Source organism: Homarus americanus, unplaced genomic scaffold, assembly GCF_018991925.1.
Source record: "Homarus americanus isolate GMGI-L3 unplaced genomic scaffold, GMGI_Hamer_2.0 scaffold30108, whole genome shotgun sequence".
NCBI lineage: Eukaryota > Metazoa > Arthropoda > Malacostraca > Decapoda > Nephropidae > Homarus > Homarus americanus.
The window spans coordinates 10,123,721-10,147,578 of record NW_024748109.1 but is presented as its reverse complement, the minus strand read 5'-3'; the positions used below and the strand labels follow the sequence as shown (position 1 = coordinate 10,147,578).

General features: G+C 39.2%; 1 protein-coding gene across 2 annotated transcripts in view; it reads right to left on the bottom strand.

The window, feature by feature from the left end:
* The window catches only part of LOC121880143 (organic cation transporter protein-like), a 112,847-nt gene extending 89,514 nt beyond the window's left edge, over positions 1 to 23,333 (bottom strand). For both annotated transcript variants that reach the window (XM_042387221.1, XM_042387222.1), the window contains exon 1: positions 23,236 to 23,333. In XM_042387221.1, the coding sequence (XP_042243155.1) occupies positions 23,236 to 23,314 (79 nt within the window). In that variant the 5' untranslated portion in view covers positions 23,315 to 23,333. The remainder of the gene's footprint in view (positions 1 to 23,235) is intronic.
* Between the last annotated feature and the right edge of the window lie 525 nt (positions 23,334 to 23,858).

Here is a 23,858-nt window from a genome sequence, read left to right as displayed (position 1 = left end):
ACTGTAACCCCGGGTATAATTTGGCGGGGGGTTAATGTGGGCTGCTACACCGGCACCAGCTTGGTAATCAGAAACCGTGGAAAGAGATGTTTTTGTCAGTGATCAACAGTACCATAAACTTACAATTATTATTGATGGCAAGGCGACTGGTGTGCTGTACTTATATCATGATGGTATGATATATTTCTACTACTAATAATATTTTCAGAGATTGAAAAGTGTACAAAATTATTTTACGTTTCAAGTGTTGATCTGTGAAGAAAACAACGCTGTCGAAAAAAAAAAGTGAATTGGCTTATTTGCTAGCCTGTAATTTACATTGTATCGCGTCATATTCTATCTGCCTATTATGGTTAAGTTGTTATCTTTGTGAAAAATGGTTCACATATTCCAAGAAGCAAGTAAGGAAACATACTGTACGTCTCTAACTCGGGATGTGAATACTGAATACGTGTTTCATCGTAAGTAAATAAATAAAACATTTCTTTAGAAAATGCATCAGATCTTAATCTGAATTATAAGTAAATTGCTAGACAGCAAAATAAGCCATACCATGGCGGATCATCTACAACGGAACAGCACTTAAGAGCAGTAATGCCAATACGGGTATATGCTTGGCCCCTCCTCCTTGGCGGGGTTGTTACAAGTGTTGGATGAAGTGTCATTACTGTATATATTTTGACTGGGAAGCTAAAGCCAAGAGCGAACTTTTAGGTCCAGACGTGACCAATACTGGCAGTGGTACATGTTCTTGTACTGTACAGGTGTACAGCATAGTCAAGAGCCGGTACTTACCAACAGTGCTGAACAGAGCACTGGCCGACCGCCCAACTGCCAGTGTGCTGACAAGGGTGTAGGGAATAAACTATAAAGTATAGCTCATTAGAGAGAATAGTCGCAATTACTGGTAACAAAGGGGAACTCCTATAAAGGGAAGAACTGACAGAATGATAAATGTGAAGAAAATACCATGAATCGGACCACGAACTCTTTTATTTTCAAGCTCCATTAACTGACCAAATCCACCTTTAACCAGAATTGTCGCCTTAGGCTGGTTTACGAGCCGACGTGAAGAGAAAAAGTCTAACTTGTAGCTTTTCCAATATTGGCATCATGTGGGAGACAGCCCTAGTATGATGACGGTCTGGGAACGTCTCTCTAGCATGTGGAACGTAGGCGAGTAAGGCACTGAACTGACGAACAACATACAGAATCATAAAAGTTAGCAGATAAATTAAAATATTTCGTAATATATATATATATATATATATATATATATATATATATATATATATATATATATATATATATATATATATATATATATATATATATATATATATATATATATATATATATATATATATAGATAGATAGATAGATAGATAGATAGATAGATAGATAGATAGATAGATAGATAGATAGATAGATAATATTCAGAAATTTCAATGTGATATTTAGAGACGTTAGAGAGCAAAAATGGCCGATCTGCCGAACAGGGAAACATAAGTAGGCCAGGCTGAAACACCCACGCCTTGTGGCGAGTTTAAACAAAAGCCTCCAAGCAACGCCCTCAGTCAAGGGGTGGAAGCATTTTGAACTTGGCCTATAGAAATTTAAATGTACTTTATCGAATTAATGTAGACCCGATTCAAGAAGTTAAAGAACAATTATAAAATTTTAATTTATTGTGGATAGTTTCCCAGTTCTAATATGTTATGTGTGTCCCAAAGAAACTTAGAGATACGCGAAAGATGACGCAATGGGGGAGGGGGGGCCAGGTGAGCGCCCTGAGGGATGCCACGCTGACCGCTGACGCCGCCACGCGTCTCTTCCAAGGAAAACGACCACGTGGCCTCGTCCCTCCCCGCACAAGTTTCATCAGTGTTGCAAGTAAGTTTTTTATTCGATCTCAGACAGTGTTTAGATAGGGCGGAAAATATAGCTGGCAACGCATGAGGCGAACAGGTGTCCCTGACGACTAACTACATGGGACCAGCATCTGCACTTTGGTCAGTGGTCGATCTGGTTCATCAAATCTCCCCACCTTGGCCCATATAACACCACATCTCTTCAGTCAGTCAGTGAAAAATCTTTCTAACGGGAAAGTAGAACCCTCCTCAGCTGGGCAGGGTTCACCCTGTTGTACTCTGAACTAGCCTAACTAGAGGGATGACGGTCACTCTTCCTGTCCATGAAGTACTAGGAGTAAACTGAGTGCAGACTGAGTGAATGAAAGGTCACACGCTGAGACCAGGAGTCTAGTGGTTACATAGAGACATTCATCTCCCCAGTATTGGGTGTATGTGTTTGAATTAACCAAGTCCAGGTGTGTAATCAACGCTCCTCATGGTTGAATGCACACGTGGGACGTGGGGGTTCGTCTTCAAAGTTGGTGAAAGGCTGTAACACCTTAAAGTATGAGTGTATTCTGAGCACATGTGTGAAGCATGTTACAGGTGATGGTGGGGAAATGTGATTAGAGTAGCCATGCCCAGGCGTGAGATCAACGTTCCTCATGGTTGATTGCACACTTGGGACGTAGGAGTTCCTCTTCAAACGTTTGTGAAAGGCTGTTAGTACCTTAAAGTACGGGTGCATTCTGAACCCATGTGTGAAGCATGTTACGGGTGTTGGTGGAGAAATACAGTACACTCATGACTCCTGATATCTAGAGAGGTAATAAAAAAACAGCGGAGCACCCGCCTGATTGAGGGGTCATGAGTGATTTTCTCTGGGTCTTGTAAATGCCTGCCACTTGGCAGGTTAGTAGTTACAACCTTCGAGTTCTGGGTAGTTAGGACAGTTAGGATTATAGTGTTTTGTGGGTCATCCCAGACCGGCAATGAGTGATCCATGTACTTGTGTAGTATGACTAAAATCGGGATTTCTGTTCCTCAGTGATTGCTATAATTTTGTCGGATGCCCTTAAGGCATGTTCATCGGTGCAAGTAATATTTTTTAATATTTTATGTACCACTAAGTGATGTAGGATGTCCGAATGAATTGTTTCAGATGATTTCCTCGTTCTGATGTCTGTTCTGGTGGAGGTAGAACTGCTGTATTAGTAGTCCTCTTCAGATGCAATAAATATTTTTAATAATTTTTGATACCATTTATAACTTTTGTTTCCCATTGTAGTGTTAAAAGCCACGCTAAGAAGTACTCCAGTGCCTGTGTACAATTATTGATTCTGTCTGTAGTGTTGGAAGGATAAGAAGTGTCATCTTTTACCAGTGCATCTCATTAACCCCAATCACAGGTACTAGCTTCCACGGTCACGGAAATTACTTTTATTAATTGTGTTTGTACTGGTTCGGGATTTTCTCTGGGGGGCGCTTCCACTGCATTACCAACCACTATAACTAAAAAACCGATTATATATATATATATATATATATATATATATATATATATATATATATATATATATATATATATATATATATATATATATATATATATATATATCTTGATAAAATCACACGGGAAAAGGAAACAAATATTTATTATTCAAGACATCTTCAATTCTGATTTTATAAGATTTATCTTATCCACGTTTTCATTGTGGATCTACATGAAATTTTTATATATATATATATATATATATATATATATATATATATATATATATATATATATATATATATATATATATATATATATATATATATATATATATATATATATATATATATATATATATATATGCAAGTAAATCACTGTAGGTGCGCGTGATCCTAGAATAAGCTGATAACCACAAGGAAACAAGAAAACACGAAGTTTCCAAGCGCTTTCGTGTAATTCACATCTTCAGTAGTGAGTACAGACTAAGGAGAAATATTTGACAAAAGTCCCAGTTGATGATTTACTGGATTTCCTCACAGATTCCCTGGATAATATTTCATTGTCCGTCTCGAAAGATGACTTCATCGAACTCATCAAACTGTGTATTAAGGATTGTAAATTTGAATTCAATGGAGAATATTATGCTCTAAAATTTGGCAAAGCACAAGAACAAAATATACCATACAAAAAAATTAGGTCAAATAAGAATGAACCAAGGTGGATGACCAGAATAATTAAACATGACATAGGTATAATGAACTATCTGGGAATGTTAAGAAAAATGTAAGGAAAGCAAAGAGACTACGAAATCAGGATAGCCAGAGAATCCAAGGCGAATCCCAAGGGATTTTTCCAGGTATATAGGACAAAGGTCAAGGACAAAGTTGGGCCCTTAAAGTCAGGGAGAGGGGAAGTGATTGATGACAGCAAGGAAATAAGCAAAGCATTGAACAGCTACTTTTTATCAGTTTTCACAGAAGAAACCCACGAGGAAATTCTAGAGGTGGAACTGATATTTAGGGGAAATGAAGAAGAGAAATTAAAGAATATCACTATCAGAAAAGAGGATGTTCTTAAGAAGATAAATAAATTAAAGAAGACAAAATCCCAGGGCCAGATGAAATTTTCCCTCGAGTTTTGAAAGAGTGTAAGGAACAGATTAGCGGACCCCTCGTAAATTTATTTACAAAATCATTAGACACGGGAGCTGTGCCAGACTTGTGGAAACAGACAAATGTAGTACCCATATTAAAAAAAGGCAGACAGAGCATCAGCGTCAAATTACCGGCCGATTAGTTTGACATCAGTAGTGGGGAAATTTCTTGAATCAATTATAGCAAATAACATTCGATCGCATTTAGAGAAAAACAAATTAATCTACGACTCTCAACATGGGTTTGCAAAGGAAAAATCTTGTCTAAGAAATCTGCTGACGTTTTTTAGTAAAGGCTTCGAGGTAGTAGATAATGACGATAATTACGATGTTATTTACTTAGACTTTAGCAAAGCGTTTGACAGAGTACCACATCAGAGGCTTCTGAGAAAAATTAAGGCTCATGGTATCGAGGGGAAATTTTTAAATTGGATAAAATCGTGGCTCACCAATAAAATACACAGGGTCAGCGAACATGGTGTTAAACCTGAGTGGGGCTGTGTAACCAGTGGGGTTCCCCAGGGGTCAGTACTGGGCCCACTCTTGTTCATAATCTATATAAACGATCTAGATACTGGGATCAGCAGTGACATAAGCAAGTTTGCGGATGACACCAAAATAGGGCGGCAGATTAATTCAGGGCAGGATGCAAATGCACTACAGGAGGATTTAAATAAACTGCGGGATTGTTCAGAGAAATGGCAAATGAAATTCAACACCAGCAAGTGCAGCGTACTTAATATTGGTAGAACAAATACTGACAACGTATACAGCCTTAACAACATCAACCTAGAAAGGTCGACTTGTGAAAGAGACTTAGGGGTACTTGTAAGCCCGGACCTACGGCCTTGAAAACAGTGCATTAATGTTCGAAATAAGGCAAACAGATTATTAGGTTTTATATCTAGAAGTGTAAGTAATAAGAGTGCAGTGGTTTTATTGCAACAATATCTTGCGCTAGTCAGGCTGCACCTCGATTATGCTGTTCAGTGCTGGTGCCCTTATTATAGAAAGGATATCAATTCACTGGAGTCGGTGCAGCAAAGAATGACGAAAATGAATCCGGGACTTAGAAACCTTCCTTATCAAGATAGGTTAAAGAAGCTAAACTTGCATTCCCTAGAACGACGAAGAGTGCGGGGAGATATGATAGAAGTATTTAAATGGGTGAAAGGAATCAATAAAGGCGATATAGATAAAGTTCTTAAAATATCCAAGCAGGATAGGACTCGTAGCAACGGATTTAAGTTGGATAGGTTTAGGTTTAGGAGGGAGATAGGAAGGGACTTCTTCACAAATAGGGTGGTGGACGAGTGGAATAAGCTTAGCAACTTTGTAGCAAATGCGGGACCCTGTAGAGTTTTAAAAGGAGGCTAGATAGATTCATGGATGATAGAGAGTGGTAGTAACTTTCGACAGGAGCTGCTATGCACAGGCCAACCGGCCTATTGCAGACTCCTTATTTTTTTATGTTCTTATGTTCTTATCAGTATTAAGCAACTTATATATGGAATTCTTTGAGAAGAAACTATTAAGTAATATTTGACCACCTTCAGCAGTTTGGTTTGGATATGTAGATGATGTAATATGTCTTTGGCCATGTAATGAGGACCTAAAAGCTTTTCTACCACAACTTAACAACTTAGCCCCCTAGATCAAATTCACTGTGGAATTAGAGAATTTCTGCAAACTACCATTCCTCGACTGTCTGATCCACAGAATAGTTAACACCATTAAGTTTCAGTATTTATAGGAAACCTACTAATTTGTGTTCATACTGTTACCGCCACAGTAGGATAAACTAGAAGAGAGAGGGATAGAGAGAGAGAAAGAGAGACAGTGTTGACAACGAACTTTGCTGGGGTGTTAAATGTGAAACAGATGGTCCTTGCCTCGGGCTGACTCGCTCCCTGTGGGGTTCAGAAGATAGTCTCTAGCCGTCCAGTGGGCTAACAAGTCAGGGAGCTAATACATCCTACATTAGACCCGAAACACGTTAGTCTTTACGTGGTTTAACACCCAACTCTACTCAAATATATAATATGTAGTTATTAATAGTGAAGGAACGTACAAATGAATTAATTATCTCATATGTAATATATGTAATTTGTACTCTGCAGGTTTTGATCGAATAAAGAACAATCGAGTCCTACTTGTAAAGGTCTCCTTATCCCACAGTCGCTCATTGGGCGGCAACACATACATTCATTATTATTCTGCTTACCATAATAGAGTCAAATAGACAGTATTTTCATCAATGTTTTTACCTGCTCTAAGAATATGCAGTCTGGAATTCATTGATGAGGAATATCTAATATACTATAGAGCTAGCCGCTAGCCGTGCGTGTATCTGGTCTGGGCAGGCGAAACGGCACAATCGTTTTTCATCAAACTTCGTGGAAAAATCGCAAAAAATTCATGGAGTGAAAAAAACCTGGTCCCATGTCGATGGTTTCTTTAGGAACGCATTAATTAACGATTTTATTTACGTGGGCAACAGATGTCGCTCTACACTGTCTGCCGGCCAGACGATTGCAGTTATCGTAAGGCTCCATCCTCCTCCCCCACTTTTTCTCTTAGCCTACTTTTTTTTAATGTTGTTTGGATTAGTAAAGGAAGGAAGATGAATAAATAGAAGAAAGAAGAGGAAACAGAGATAACAGGTGGGGGAGCTGAGTTTCATCATGCGTCTGGATGCGCAGTTTCAACTTTACCAGAGCATTATCGGACCTTACGAGGCTACAGTGTGTACTTATTTCTCTCCTTATGGCGAATATTTCTTTAACTAATTATTCTAACTTTTATTCTATTCCTTCCTATAGTATATTAGATACTGTAATTATCACGATCACGACCATGATTATAACAACCACAACCATGATCATAAACACGACCATGATTATAACAACCACGACTATGATTATAACAAAACGACCATGATTATAACAACCACGACTATGATTATAACAACCACGACTATGATTATAACAAACACGACCATGATTATAACAACCACGACCATGATTATAACAAACACGACCATGATTATAACAACCACGACTATGATTATAACAAACACGACCATGATTAAAACAACCACGACTATGATTATAACAACCACGACCATGATTATAACAACCACGACTATGATTATAACAACCACGACCATGATTATATCAGCCACGACCATGATTATAACAACCACGACCATGATTATAACAACCACAACCATGTTATAACAACCACGACCATGATTATAACAAACACACCATGATTATAACAACCACGACTATGATCATAACCACGACCGCGGTCATAGCACGACTAGCAGTTATATGCCCTGATCACAGCAGTCATACAACCACGACCATGATTATAACAACCACGATACGATTATAACAACCACGACCGCCAGTTATAACAACCGTCCGCCAGTTATAACAACCACAACCATTATTATAACCTCCACGACCATGATTATAACAACCACGACTATGATTATAGCAACCACGACCATGATTATAACAACCACGACCATGATTATAACAACCGACCATGATTATAACAACCACGTCCGCAGTTGTAGCAAGCGGCCATTATTATATGGCAGCCATGATTATATCAACCACGACCATGATTATAACAACCCCGACCATGATTAAAACAACCACGACCATGATTATAACAACCACGACCATGATTATAACAACCACGACTATGATTATAACAACCACATCCATGATTATAACACTCAAGACCATGATTATAACAACCACGACCATGAATATAACAACCACGTCCATGATTATAACAACCACGACCATGATTATAACAACCACGACCATGATTATAACAACCCGTCCATGATTATAACCACGACCATTATTATAACAACCACGACCATTATTATAACCGACCATGATTATAACAACCACGACCATTATTATAACAACCGACCATGATTATAACAACCGACCATGATCCGCCCAACCAACCACGATTATGATTATATCACCCACGATCATGATCACAACAACCACGACCATGATTATAACAACCACGACCATGATTATAACAACCACGACTATGATCATAACAACCACGACTATGATCATAGCAACCACGACCATGATTATAACAACCACGACCATGCTTATAACAACCACGACTATGATTATATCACCCACGACCATGATTATAACAACCACGACCAAGAATATAACAACGACCATGATTATAACAACCACGACCATGATTATAACAACCACGACTATGATTATATCACCCTCGACCATGATTATAACAACCACGACCATGAATATAACAACAACGACCATGATTATAACAACCACGACCATGATTATAACAACCACAACCATCTTTCTAATATACTAAAGGAATAGCCGTGTGTCTGTGTGTGTGTCTGTTCTTGGCAGCCAAAACGGCACAAACGGTTTTCATCAAACTTGGAGGAAAAATTGCAAAAAATTTCGGTTAGTGGAACAAACCTGGTCCCATGTCGATGGTTTCTTTAGGAAGGCATTAATTAACCATTTTATTTACGCTGGAAAACGATGTCGCTGTACGCTGTCAGCCGGACGGCGAACCGGGCACGAAGGGCCCTCGATCACTTGTCTTACCCTATGACCTGACTACCGACAGCTGCTGTGCTTAGAGATGGCATGGTCAATTTTTTTTGGGGGGGTGGATTAAGAAGATTAGTAAGGGTCACTGCCTTATGACCAGAACATTGTGGACCCCTGCTGTCCCCTAGAGGCTTGATCTCACTCTCCTCTACCATATATATTAGCATTGTCAAGTATTTCTCCTTAGTCTGCGCTCACCCCTGAAGATGTGAATTACATTTCCATTATGTGTTATATATTATCATATATATATATATATATATATATATATATATATATATATATATATATATATATATATATATATATATATATATATATATATATATATATATATATATATATATATATATATATATATATATATATATATATATATATATATATATATATATATATATATATATGATAAAATATCACAGGGAAACGGGAAACAATGGAGCACCTTAGCTTTCGTCTTTATTCAAGTTATCTTCAGAGGCAACTGAATTACATGGACCGAGAGAGGCTTAAGTACACAGGGTGACCTTCCTAAACATGAGGTCAGGTCATAAACATGACATCCACTAATCCGCACACCAACACCACCACACACGCAAAGGAGCTTAAGAGAAAGGGCGACTTGACTAGTCAAGTGTGATTTTATCAAGATTTATCTTATCCACTTTTTCATTGTGGATCTACATGACATATATATATATATATATATATATATATATATATATATATATATATATATATATATATATATATATATATATATATATATATATATATATATATATATATATATATATGTAGATATATATATATATAAATATATAAAGTGTGTGTGTGTATTTTTGCTACTGCCTTGCAGTTACAATCTTCAGTGAAAGGCTATGGGAGTAACCCCAGACAGAAGACCAGCTTTGGGTCCGTGAGGCAGATAATGGACAACTCCTGTAGTCAACTGCTCTGGGTAGGACATTCTTCCAGAGCTCCAATAAGACCTCAACGACAGAATAAACATAAGAGGTGACAAACACGGGAACCCAACGACTACAATTGCGGACGAATGCACTGAAAAATGGACAGGCCTCTAAGACGAAACCCCCAAAATCTGGGCTATTAGCAGTTCACTGCAACGTTTCCTATCCCCAGTTATTGCAGCCACCTACACCACTGGTTCAGGGAAAGGGGGAGCCAAGATATATATATGATTGTATGATTGCATCCAGCGCTCCCACCTCACCACATAAATCAACTTATGTACAACCGTCATCCAGCTCAACACACTCTATTATCATCAAAATCCATAAACCCCCTAAAGTCATATAGCGTTGGGGACAGGCAGAGATGACTACCAGAAGTCCCTAGTCACGTCTCTGAATGTTGGTGACACAGATAAAAATACTCATTTATGCACTGTGATCTAGGTAGCTATGCGATCCAATCCTGTCTGTGCGACTGAGCAGCGCTTTTCAGGAGCCAGTCTACTCACTCCAAAGGTGTCTTAAACATAGCCTGCCTAAAATTCTCATGACTGAACAACCACGCCCAGTAAAGCCATAAAAGTCACAAAAGATTAAAACAAAAATAGAGTATGCAAACTCTTATGGTTGCTGGACAGAATATCAGGGCAGACTCTCAGAAGAATGGTCCGAATATACCGTATTTATGTAGTTGGTTTCGCTATTCGCAAGTCTATCTTGCACAGGCTAACAGAAATGCCCTTTGGGGTCAACGATCCTCTCATGATGCTCCGAGTTCCACTGAATAACTCACGTCACGCCTCCTTCATTAATGCATGCGCCCCAACAAAGGATGCAAAGGATGACATCAAAGGGGCCTATTAAGTCAGCTTTGATAGTGTATACTGACCTCTATCTCAAGAGAATATTAGGTTTGCTTCTTGGTTGACTTCAATGTCAGAGTTGGCAAGGATGCTGACTTATGACACAGTATTCTAGTCAAATTTGCACAAAAACAGGTAAATGGCGAAAAAAAAATAAAAAGATATTATTTTTCATACATAATCGTCAAGGCTATACAAATACAAATAAAAAAAGTTTCCGACCCTTCCGAGCGCCCTTCTTACCCCTACCCTCGAGGAGTTACCAAGCATTGCTTTTTCGAAGTTGCGTAATAAATGGTGTATCGGAAGATAAAAGTGCATATACAGTAGACAAAAATCTTGGATATAACATTTTTCCCGTAGAAGTTATGGTTCTCATGTAATCCAGGTCCGAAGTGGGGGGCGAGTTTCAGCGTGCAGCCGTGCAGCAAGAAATTTGCTTCTGATGCTCAGTTTTTGCCAAATAACTCACAAATGATTAGTGTTTCATTAAAAAGACCCATAACTGAAATTGTGGAGCGTAAAATCCTCTATCGAGTTAAGTGAAAAACATACTTTTATAAAAGTTTTGAAGTCCTTCCTGATTCACTTAAAAAAAAAAAAGAAGCAGTTCCAGGTATTACTTAGATTATGGAATATCCCAGTGTGAAGTGAAACCCTACTACAATCGGTACGGTATCGACAAGTGAAAGTTTTTATCGTAAGAAAAGTTTAGCGGATGGTGGACCAGTGGTACTGAAAACGAAAACTGCTACAAAGCTAAAGATCTTGGCAAGAAGTTGATGGATGAAGCTGTGAAAAACAGTGGCACTTTTGGAAATTTTACAGTAAAACGCACGAATAGTGTGAAGCCAATTTCTTTTACGAACACCGGTGTCAAAGTTGCAGAAGACATCTTACGAGTTGACACCACTCAATTATTTCAGCAAATAATTTGCACTGTAAAGTTGTCACAAGATTTGAAGACATATTTCAGTCATGAGTTGGCCTCTATCCTGCTTTCCATATTTGACGAAAGAGGTTTAATGAGAATAATGAAAAAATCGTCTTTGTATGACATGTTCAACACTACCGAAGAACGAGTAATTAAATTATGAGGATGTAAGTATGTCATTGATGGAGGTAACTTGATCCAACGTGTAGTTTGGCCGAAGCAAGACACATTTGCAAATATTTATACTGGTTACGTCCAGTTCATTCGGAAACATTACGGTGAAGATGTAACTGTAATATTTGAAGGCTACTCAACAAAATTAATGAACTCAGTTCAAAGATCATCGCATCAACAGCGAATTTTGAAACTCATTTCAGCTGATATGTTTTTCGATGAGAATACGACACTTGATAACGACAGTAGATTGCCACTCTATAGTCATTTAAACAATGGCAAACGTACCGCTAGTGGGCAGTGGAAAAGGTATAATGATAGTTATAATGCTAATAATTTCGGGGAACAGCTAAAGAAGAAAGGAGTGAGAAACTAGCCCCTTAAAGATTTGGAGGGGTCCTTTAAAGCTGACCAAAATGCCAGAACACAACAATAAATCATCTTTCGTCACTGTTATATTGTTCTTTATAATTGGTTAACTGAAACCTCGATGTACAATTTGTACAATCAGGAATAAATTTACATTGAAGAAACAAGTACACCAATAAAATACAAGGAGCAAAATAAAGCACAAAACCCTCATACGGCAAACTTCCTAAATCCTCTCCTACTCGAGAGACACAAATCATTAGTCTACCCACACAACAAGTGCAGCAAATGGCGGGGGGGGGGGACGAGAACAGGAGGAAAGAGTGAGTGAGGGTATGTCCTCACTCGCTGGTAGTTGGGACACAAGTGTGACAGAGTGAGGAGAAAGACTACTCTCTCAGTGAGAGATGGTGAAATGTGCTGGGACAATAGTACTGTAGTTTAGAGCAAGGAGTGTATAGAGAGAGACGATTTTTTTTTCTGTGGACTCCCAGTTGATCCCTAGTAATGAACAAGTTCTCCTGCAGATGTCTCTTCCGTCTGTTTGTTTCGTTCGCAACATATAGGATGGGGCCTTGGCGGTAGTGGCAGACACTCAGTTGGCTCCCAAACATACTCACGGGTGTGTGGTGTGCGGAAAACGCAAGAAAAATAACAGAAACTTGACATTTCATTTCTTCCCTAAAGATAGACAAACCAAAGGCGATGTACAAATGAATGCATGAAAAAGGAGTAACGAGGGGTGCTGAGGGTGTAGGGAATATGGGGGTAAGGCGTCAAGGTGGAACTCGTTAGATATTTGTCCATTTTCTTACACCCAAAAATTTCAGTAATTTCTTCTCCCACAACGGAATTCGTGTGATCTTGGTGTGTCTAACAAAATTTTTAAATAAAATGTTTCGCTAACAATGCAAATAACAATGCAAAGCTAAAGTAAAAAATTACCCATATTAGATACAGACACAACATGACCTGGGAGGGAATTCCAAGGTGGTCGTATGCACCGAATACTAAAATATCTTCTACACTCCATTTGTTTTTGTTTTTGTGTGTGTTCTTTTTGTTTACATGTGTAACCTTAAACTGGTGTCCCCTAGTAGTTGATAGTGGAACATTGATAAACAAATCATTCGGCTTTATTGTGCACTGCTGATGGTATATTCAGATTGTAATGCATATAAAAAAAATACCATGGAGAAGTGTTCAAGTTATATCTCGTAATTGCGAAGACTACTTGTGCAAAAACTCCATAGCAGAAAGCAAAGAACGGTGTTATTATTTCTTAGCCACCTAGGCACAGGTCACCGACCCACATCGGTGCCTGGGAGGGTGCGATTTTTTTTTAACCATTTGAGACCCTGCAATTCCGTGTAAACGAGGCAGAACGTTAAATCAGCAACCTGGAAATGGGTCAAAATTTTTGTTATACCATATGGAAGCAGGGTTTACCATTAGACATCATTAGACATTATGCTTCCAATATCTTCCCAGGCGGTAGTAACTCCCTGTTTGATAGCTGCCTGCTACCTACTACCTGTGAGGCATAGGGAGTGGAGGTACAGAGAAGAATTAGGAAAATAAGAAGAAGAATGGCTGGGGAACTGGCACGAAATGGAAGGCTCTCAACCGAAGAAGAGATAGTTAGGGTCCAGCGGGAAATGATTCAGCGATTCACTCGACTGAAGGAGCTCAATGAAAAGTTTGATTTTCTACTTGACGTCAGAAATCACACAGAGAACAAGAATGCAGCTGTTCTCCCTTTCAGACAAAGCCGCACAACTTTAGGTACTTCTACCACGCCGATATAGGTTCTTTTATAACCATTTGTGTATGTGGCCAATAAATGCATAAATATTATTGCTGTATGCTGTTGCTGATAAATATACTTTAAGTAATATCCAACATCCGTGCCAAGTATATTTCTTCCTAGCCTTTTCACTATACTTTAAGCTTAATATATAAATATCCATCAATTGACATTACTGCTACTTTCATCTTTTATTATACCTACTATATAATGTGCTTGCATGGTCATTGAATATTTGAACTGATGTGTTAATATAAAGATCGTAGTTCACCTATGTCTTGGCTACTTTGTTTTTCATATATGAAAGAATAGAAGTTTTCTTTGGGTAACTAGGCCTGTTTATTATCATTTTCATAGAATTGATGCTTGTATTTAATAAACTTTTGAAGATGTTAATGGCTTTACAGTGGATATCAATATTTTTCACTCCATTCCCACCTTGAGGATTCCTCAAAGTCCCGTTGGCACACCCTTCAATTTCCCCCAATTCCCCAAAAAGTATTGATGAAAAGTACACTATTTCCATGATATCGCTAACGTGCTACTAGACCCGATTGACGACCAGCCTCACAATAAACTTGAAATTAATTGGGAAGAAGTTCCTTTGCATATTTTGTCACACAGCTCAATGTGAAAATGAATTTGTTTCTTTTCAGTCAGGCGCTTTATTCGAGGTTGCGTCACCGACAAAGCACATCTCATGTTCGGGTCCACATCTAATCGTTTCTGACTTTTGCTCTTTATCTGTAGAAGGGTGGAGAAGCCAGACTCGCATAAGTAGGTTGTAGAAAATGGCAAGAGTACTCGAAGTACCATATCGCTGACTTTTGGATACAACCAATACATTGTGCACGAGAATATTGTCAGCAAATTTTCTTCACTGTGATCTTTGGCAACAAAATCGTTCTTAAGATCAAGGAATTCGTCTTGAACATCATCGGGAATGGTAGCAATATCAAAAGTGCCAGAGAAAGGATTCCTCACTAAATTTTCTTCTTGCTCCTTGAATTCTGGGAAGAACATTTTAAGTTCTATTTCCCAAGATATCAGGTGCTGAGGGATGTCAGTTTTGAGTACTGGCAACATTACCTGCACTGACTTACCTTTTAGTCTGCTAGCCAAGGAGATGGACCTAGCAATGTTGAGTACTATAAGGTTTGATGGTGGAAATGCAATGTACTGATCGTGAGGACTCAGAAACTGCCGGATGCTAATTTTCATATATTGAGCATTTTGCATAATTGACCAAATTAGCATATTAATTAGGCAAAATCACTAAATTAAGAATATCTTCCTTAGTAAGCCATCTAGAATTCGTTTTGATGTCCAGAGCCATGTTTTCGACAGCAAGGAATCTATCTAACATAGTTACAGGCTCATGCCATGCTTTAAACCGCATGAAATCCAATATGACCACCTTGCATAATCAGAAAATAAAAAGAACCCTTGTTATGTTAATTATAGCAATCTTGTTTTCATTATGGTACTCTTGTCGTTTCAGATCGTAGATAATTGCTCATTGCCAGTGCCTCTTCGCGCCCTGTTTCGGAAAAGGACGCAATGAAAGAAATGCGGGGTTGCAGGAATACGGACGCTCATCCGTGTTGTCATAAAGAATCCTCCTCCTCCCGACACACTGCTGGTGGACGCCTCTCAGCTGGTTTGCCACATTGTCTGGTCATCCTCGGGTACAGTGGGTGATGTTGCTAGCGGAATTAAAAAATCGTCTCTCCAACTACAGAGGAGCAAAGACCTGTGTCATCTTTGATTGGTACGATGGTATCAATGCAAAGGATCATGAGCGACAGAGGAGAGCTGGTGAGGGATCGACTGCATATCAACTGTCTCTGAACTCATCTCTCGCTGGTCGTGATGCCATCATGAAGAACAAGGACAACAAACAACAGCTCTCAGAACTACTCTGCACACTTGATTTTGGTAGCAACATTGAACGTGTGAGCCGAGCTGACAATGTTGTGCGGCATGGTGAAGCTGATATATCTCTCATTAGATACATGCTGCTTGCTACGTCGGCTGGAGATCGGACAGTGCGCATCCTTAGTGACGATATATATGTGTTCGTGTTGCTTGTGTACTGGTGCTGGAAAGCTGGTGTTTCATGCTGTGTTCTGATGGAGAATTGGAATGGGTCGGTGTTCAACATCAATGTCGTTGTCGCCAAGTTGGGGGAGAAATGCAAAATCATCTTGCGAATGCATACGCTCTCAGGATGTGACACTGTGTCCTACCCTAATGGGAAAGGCAAATTGTCCGCCCTAAAGGTGCTCACCCAGACCGACATCGTTGGACTACTGTAGACTCAGTTCTGGGAGAAAAGGATGCCACTCAGAGCGACCTGATGGCAACTGGCACCATCTTCTTCCTTGCTCCATATGGCCAGAAGAAGAGCGCTTCAATGAATGCTGCTAAGTAAGAGATTTTTTTGCAAGAGTCCTCAAGCTCTGAAGTCCCTTCCACAAATAGATAGGAACCTGGCCCTCCATATCCAGAGAGCACATCTCCAAATGATGCTGTGGAAGGCTGCAGACAAGGCTGACCCTCCTACCGTCCAAATCACAAATTACGGATGGGAAGTTCGTGAAAATGGCCACGTGATGCCAGTTCTGTCCAAAGAACCCATCGCACCAGGAAAGATCATGGACGTCATTAGCTGCTGCTGGGGAGTGGAGGGGAATGCATGCTGTGGGAAGTGTAGTTGTGCAGCAAATATGTTGTCGTGTACCTACTACTGTGTCTGTGAAGGAGGGGACGTGTGTTATAACGCAATAACACAACGAGAGGAGGATGAAGAAGGAGGTGAGCAGGAAGGAGAAAGGGATCTGGAGAATGGAGAGAATAATTGCGTCTATAAAGACGAAGATGAAGAGGAAGGAGGAAATTAGTGATACGTAATAGACTGATAGTTTTGGGGAGTCATCTGTTCATTACAGAATCAAACTGTATCATAACTTTGTATCACAGATGATAATGTCTTCGTATTGGGTGCAGGTGAATTCAGAATTGTATCATTGCATACATTATTCTTTCAAATAGTACATGTTAACGTAGTAATGCTTTTTTGAAGCGTAATGTCTGTCATGAAGTGTTTATAGGACTCCATATCCTCATTGCTCATTGGATTACTGACCAGTAATGTTGATTTCGGTCACAATACTGCACTGTATATGTTTAAGTGTCATTTCTAGAAAATATTAACAGATTTCGTAATACAAAGCCAATTATATAAAGAAAATATTTCTTCTTTAATTCGTTTATAATTTGTACAAAGAAACGGTATCTATTTCAACAATCATTCAATAATTACCTTTCTGCTTGAATTAATATTCAGATGTCTGTAGATGGATTCATGGGTGAAAAAGGTTTTTGGGTGTAGACATTAAAACGAGGTCTCCATCTAAAGCGGTTGCTGAGTTATGACGATTTTACTACTTGGTTCATTATGTGCAGCGGCCATATTGGATTTGTACGTGATCAGAAGAGTGATGGTGGTTTCAAAATATGACAGATGGAACCTTTCGACTCGAAAACATAGGTCTAGACATCGAATTGAAGTCTGTATCCTCAACGGTTGTTTAGTTATGGCGATTTTACGATATACCTCAATATACACTTCGGAATTATTGAATTTCAGGCAGTCGGAAGCATGGTATGATCACGAAACTATGTTAGATAGATTCCTTGGGGGTCGAAAACATGGGTCTTGACACCAAAACGAATTCTCTAGGTGGCTTACTAAGAAATAAATTCTGATTTAGTGATTTGGCGTAATTAATATGCTTATTAGGTCAATTATGCAAAATGCTCAAAAATGCAAATTAAGGTCCGGCAGTTCCTGAGTCCTCACGACCAGTACATTGCATTTCCAGCATAAAACCTTATAGTACTCGACATTTCTAGGTTCACTTAAGAACATATAGGACCGGCTAGTAGACTATTTGCCAATTCTGGAGCTTTGATAAGAAACGCAAGGAGACAACCCATGAGTTGGAACATATTCGTTCCCTTGCCTTGTAACTTGAGATTCAACTTGTTTAGCTACGCAAATATATCTACTTTGTATGCAAGATGTGTCTCCCTCAAAATCTCATAGAAGTGATCAATAAATCATTCTTGCCTTGCACTTCCAGGAAAATCTTGAGCTTTCGTCGAAGTTAAACACTCGATTCACAACATTACCCTTGGGAAGCCTACGCAGGAACTGGACTCGTGAATTCTGAGCTAATGCGTTAAAAGAGAAACACTAGCATCGTAATATGTAAATAATAAGAATATACTGGTACTATCGTTAAACAAAATAACAAGAAAGAAGGGAAATTCTCTCCTTCAAAGTCAAAATAATTAACATAACTTTTATTAATTTCACACTAGCAGAATCGCCGCCCTCTGGACGGCTCATCCGCTAGGTAACGTAGGACGCCACCTTTCGGGAGGCCCACATTGTCTCACTGTTCAGTCCCCAAAACTTCTTCTTCCACCAATAGTTCATTAACGGTGTATGTAAGTTCCACCATGTTTTTCACTGCAACGTTACAGCAAAGTATATTTTTTTGCATTAAACTGTTATTATTTATTGTCTAATCATCACTACATATAACACCACCCATCATCACTACATATAACACCACCCATCATCACTACATATAAAAATATCCATCATCACTACATATAACATTATCCATCATCACTACATATAACACCATCATTCATCACTACATATAACACCATCCATCATCACTACAGATCGGTAAAGTAGTTTCCGAGTTTCTTGTGCGGACACACACGGTAGGACGCCACCCTCCGGGAGGCTCCACATTGTCTCACTGTAGTGCATTAGGATAGACCACATTTTTGGTTTTGCCATTAGCAGCAAGTATGTACAGATTTTTGCCAGTTCCCACTCTGGAGCATCCAACATAGAACTGTCCATGAGAGAAGCAAGGAAACATTTGCTATCCATGCCAAGTTTGGTCCGGGCGGCTGATTCACTAGGCCACGGTAGGACGCCACCCTCCGGGAGGCTCCACATTATCTCACTGTTCACTCCCCAAAACTTCTTCTTCCACCAATATTTCATTAACGGTGTATGTAAGTTCCACTACAACGGTACAGCAAAGCATTTTTTTTAGCATTAGACTGTTATTATTTTATTGTCTAAACATCACTACATATAACACCATCCATCATCACTACATATAACACCACCCATCATCACTACATATAACATCATCCATCATCACTACATATAACACCATCCATCATCACTACATATAATACCATCCATCATCACTACATATAACAACACCCATCATCACTACATATAACATCATCCATCATCACTACATATAACACCACCCATTATCACTACATATAGCAACATCCATCATCACTACATATAACATCATCCATCATCACTACATATAACACCATCCATCATCACTACATATACCAACATCCATCATCACTACATATAACATCATCCATCATCACTACATATAACATCATTCATCACTACATATAACACCACCCATCATCACTACATATAACAACATCCATCATCACTACATATAACATCAACCATCATCACTACATATAACACCATCCATCATCACTACAGATCGGTAAAGTAGTTTCCGAGATTCTCGTGCGGACATACACACACACACACACACAAACACACGCAATCACCCCAATACCCAGCCTAATCTGTGAAAGTTTTGTGTTCGACTGGGCTTATGCTGATATTGCAGGAGTCGTAGACCCTCAGCAATTTGGCAACATGAAAACTTCCTCCACCACTCACTGTCTTGTCAGCTTTCTCGATTACATATACAGCCATCTCGAGAAACGAAAAACGTCTGTAGCTGTCGCCTTCATTGATTTCACTAAAGCATTCGACCTAGTCGACCACAATATAATCATCAACAAAGCTATTGACCTCGGGCTTCGGAGAAGTCTTATACCATGGCTTACAGACTTCCTCAGTGACCGACGCCAAGCTGTACGCTTCCGAGGGGCTGTCTCCACCTTTCAGTCACTCACCTGTGGCGTCCCCTAAGGCACCAAGATGGGACCACTCTGCTTCCTTATGCTCATCAATGATGCCCTAAGAGAAACCCCTGCTCGCTGGAAATATGTCGACAACTCCACCATTGGGATCAGCGTCAACAATTCTGCTCCCAACTATACCGCCCTTCAGGATTTATTGAACAGTCTCCAAAACTGGGCCACCAACAACCATGTCACCATCAACCATACCAAGACCATGGGTATGCACATCAACCTCTTCTCCGACATTGTCCCACTTCCTTCCATTACTTTAGGTCCGAACACACTCCAGGTTGTAGATTCCACGAAGCTCCTCGGCGTCACCATAGACAACAAACTAAATTGGAAACCACACGTCAGTGAAGTTGTCAAATCCTCCAGTTTCCGTCTTCACCTCCTCCGCCGACTCAAGTCTTTCGGAATTCCTGCACCCGAGCTAGTCAGTGTTTACACAACATTCATACTTCCCACGCTCACCTATGCCTCCCCCACCTGGTCTTCCTCCCTAAATGCCACACAACGTAAACACCTAGAAAAAGTGCAAAAGAGGGCATGCAAGATTATTCTCTCCTCTTCCTACTCCACATATCAAGAAGCGCTCAACACACTGACCCTTTCGACTCTCACTGACCATCACCACGACCTCATCTGCAAATTTGGTAAGACGCTTCTACACCATCCTCGACACCGGCTCCTACTACCACCTGAGATCCCTAGCCCGAGAATTGCTGTTCGACACCACAACCGCATCCAGCCCATACGTGCACGAACTGATCGCTATAAGAACAGCCCAGTCCCAACCATTGTAAAAATTATCAATAACTTGTAATAAACCAGTGTATTCACTCCCAGTAAACACTACTTCTTGCACTGTCACTATGTTGAAATGCGCTGTAGTTTGAGCTTTTCCCCATATAGTTATTATATATCTTATTTGTATCACTTATATTACTTGTATATTATTTGTAATTCGAAACCCATTCCCCAAATATGTAACTGTATATTTTCAGCCTTCTGGCTGCCAAGCTCTTTCAATAAACCGTTAATTATTATTATTATTATTATTACACACAAACACACAGGCATACTTCTTTGTTATATATATATATATATATATATATATATATATATATATATATATATATATATATATATATATAGAGAGAGAGAGAGATTATTAACCAGATTTTTTTGAAACATTTACTACAGTTTATAAAATCCAGTGCCATTGCCAGAAAGACGATGCTGCCGCCCTTCCAGCGCTAGAAGTAGCCCTCCACACATGCATCCTTTGCGGACGATCCTGCCGATCCTATATCAGAAATATGAGCCACCTCGGAACTCACCAATGTACTGTAGGTGACATCACTAAGAACGCTTAGCATTGTGTTATCCCTGAATGGTCGTCATACTCGATTCCGAGTGACAATAAAGTAATAGTAATAGGGGATATTAACGGAAACAATTAATAGGCAAAGTCGAGGGTAGGAGGGCCAGGAGAAGGCAGAGACTGAAATGGATGAATGGAATTAAAAACTGGGTACCAAGAGAGATACAAAACCTTGGAAGATTGGTAAAAACAGCCCGAGAACTTTTGGAGTGGAGGACTGTGGTTGCCAACACTCAGATATGTTGACGTTACTCAGATTGATTGATTGGGTAATAGTGTGTGTGTGTGTGTGTGTGTGTGTGTGTGTGTAATATGATAAGCATGTGCACTACCAGGAAATCTGACTCAAAGTGATATATATGCAGACTGCCGATCTACCTAAGTTAGATAAGAAAGAGTTAAGGGGAACCTGAGACAGAGATCCATACTGCTTAGGCTACATATAAACATTAAGTGAAGTATGAGAGACAATAGACCGTTTATATACAAACCAGCAGTTGCACAAAACAACCATAAGACTACTAGAGTCAGAAATGGATGAGTATAATATTTATAATACAATCGCACAAGTCTTGTCATGGAAGGTTGGATATTAAAGACAGGGTTTAGTGAGGATTCGGGAGAGATTACATGCATTCGTTTTAGAACAGTATATGGATAGCTGAACAGGAATAGAACCACCCAGGCGAGGAAATATATATGAGGGTAGTGATCACTGTTGTGTCCTGGGATAAACTACCAAGGTTCGGTTTGGTTTAGATTTGAGAAACTTGTCTATGCTCGTACACGTCATAGGTTGTTGTAGCCACTGTTAGGTTTAACTGATGAGACTAGGGGGATGGGAAGGGGACAATGATAACAAGATAGCAGACAGCATGTGATTGTAAGTGTAGCCAAACCATAAACTACTTTTACCCTTAGTTCGTGATTGCTACGTCTTTTCCCTTATCATTATTTTTCGAAATATTGGAATCATAATTCGAAACATAGGATTATACAGAAAAGCAAATTGCATTACGACAAGTGACAGGAATAGTGTCACTGGTAGCTTCACATATTCCCAGCATGAAGAGAGCAGGTCTACCAATGTGAACCCAAATGCGAGAGCTTTGTATGGATTTTTCGCCGATGTGTCATATTGTTCGACACGGAAGGACTAAATGTAATTTATTATGTAATTGTACCTGACCCAACCAGACCTAGTGATTCTGTAGTTACGTGTAGTAATTTTGGTTAGGTTTCATGAGGTTAGTTTGAGTCCTTTGAATTCTCTAAGGTGGTTTAGTTTAGGTTAGGTTATATTTTTTAGGTCATGCCCTCTGATATATTAGTGGTTTAGTGGCCCCGTTCTTAGTACTACTTTTAACACTGGTGATTTTTCAAGAATTCTGTAAAATGTTGACAGGCGACGAGAAATTTATAGAAAACAATCATTATTACCAAAACACCAATACCAACCAGGAACATAAAAGTTAAAAAAAAAAATATCACTAGAAGAGTGAAAGACTTACAGTAGCCGGAGCTGATGAAATAGATCAGGTTCCACTTGCCAGTCCCCAACTGAGTGAGGAGCTCGTCGAACTTGGTCATCTTGCTGCGGGAAGAAACCCCTGACGAAAGTAAGGCTTATGAATAAAACAAATTGGATAATTTTGTCAATAAGAATATTTGTAACCAAGTAAAAGGGTTGAGTCACTACTTAGTGACTTGAATATGGTTAACATCTAATTTCCCTACCGACTTGATTTCACTCTCCTTTATTGTATATCTTGGCCTTGTTATTAACATCATCAAGACAGCAATAGCACAAAAGGCACTCACAGGCATACAAAGATTCAAAAGTTCAACAACAAAAACAAAAACACACTTTTACAAAGCACTTACAGTATATGCCTCCTTTTAACATACGCACCCAACGCACTCCAGTTAACACCACCAACAAATATAAAGAAACTACAAGTCATACAGAATAAAGTACTGAGGTTCATGCACGACACACACTGGACATCATTCATGACAAACGAACACTTACATGAACACAGCAACATTCTTCCTCTCAACATATGCTGGAGACAGTTAGGTGACAAAAGTATAGAAAAGCTCCTAACATACACCCACAATGGCAGGTGTCAGG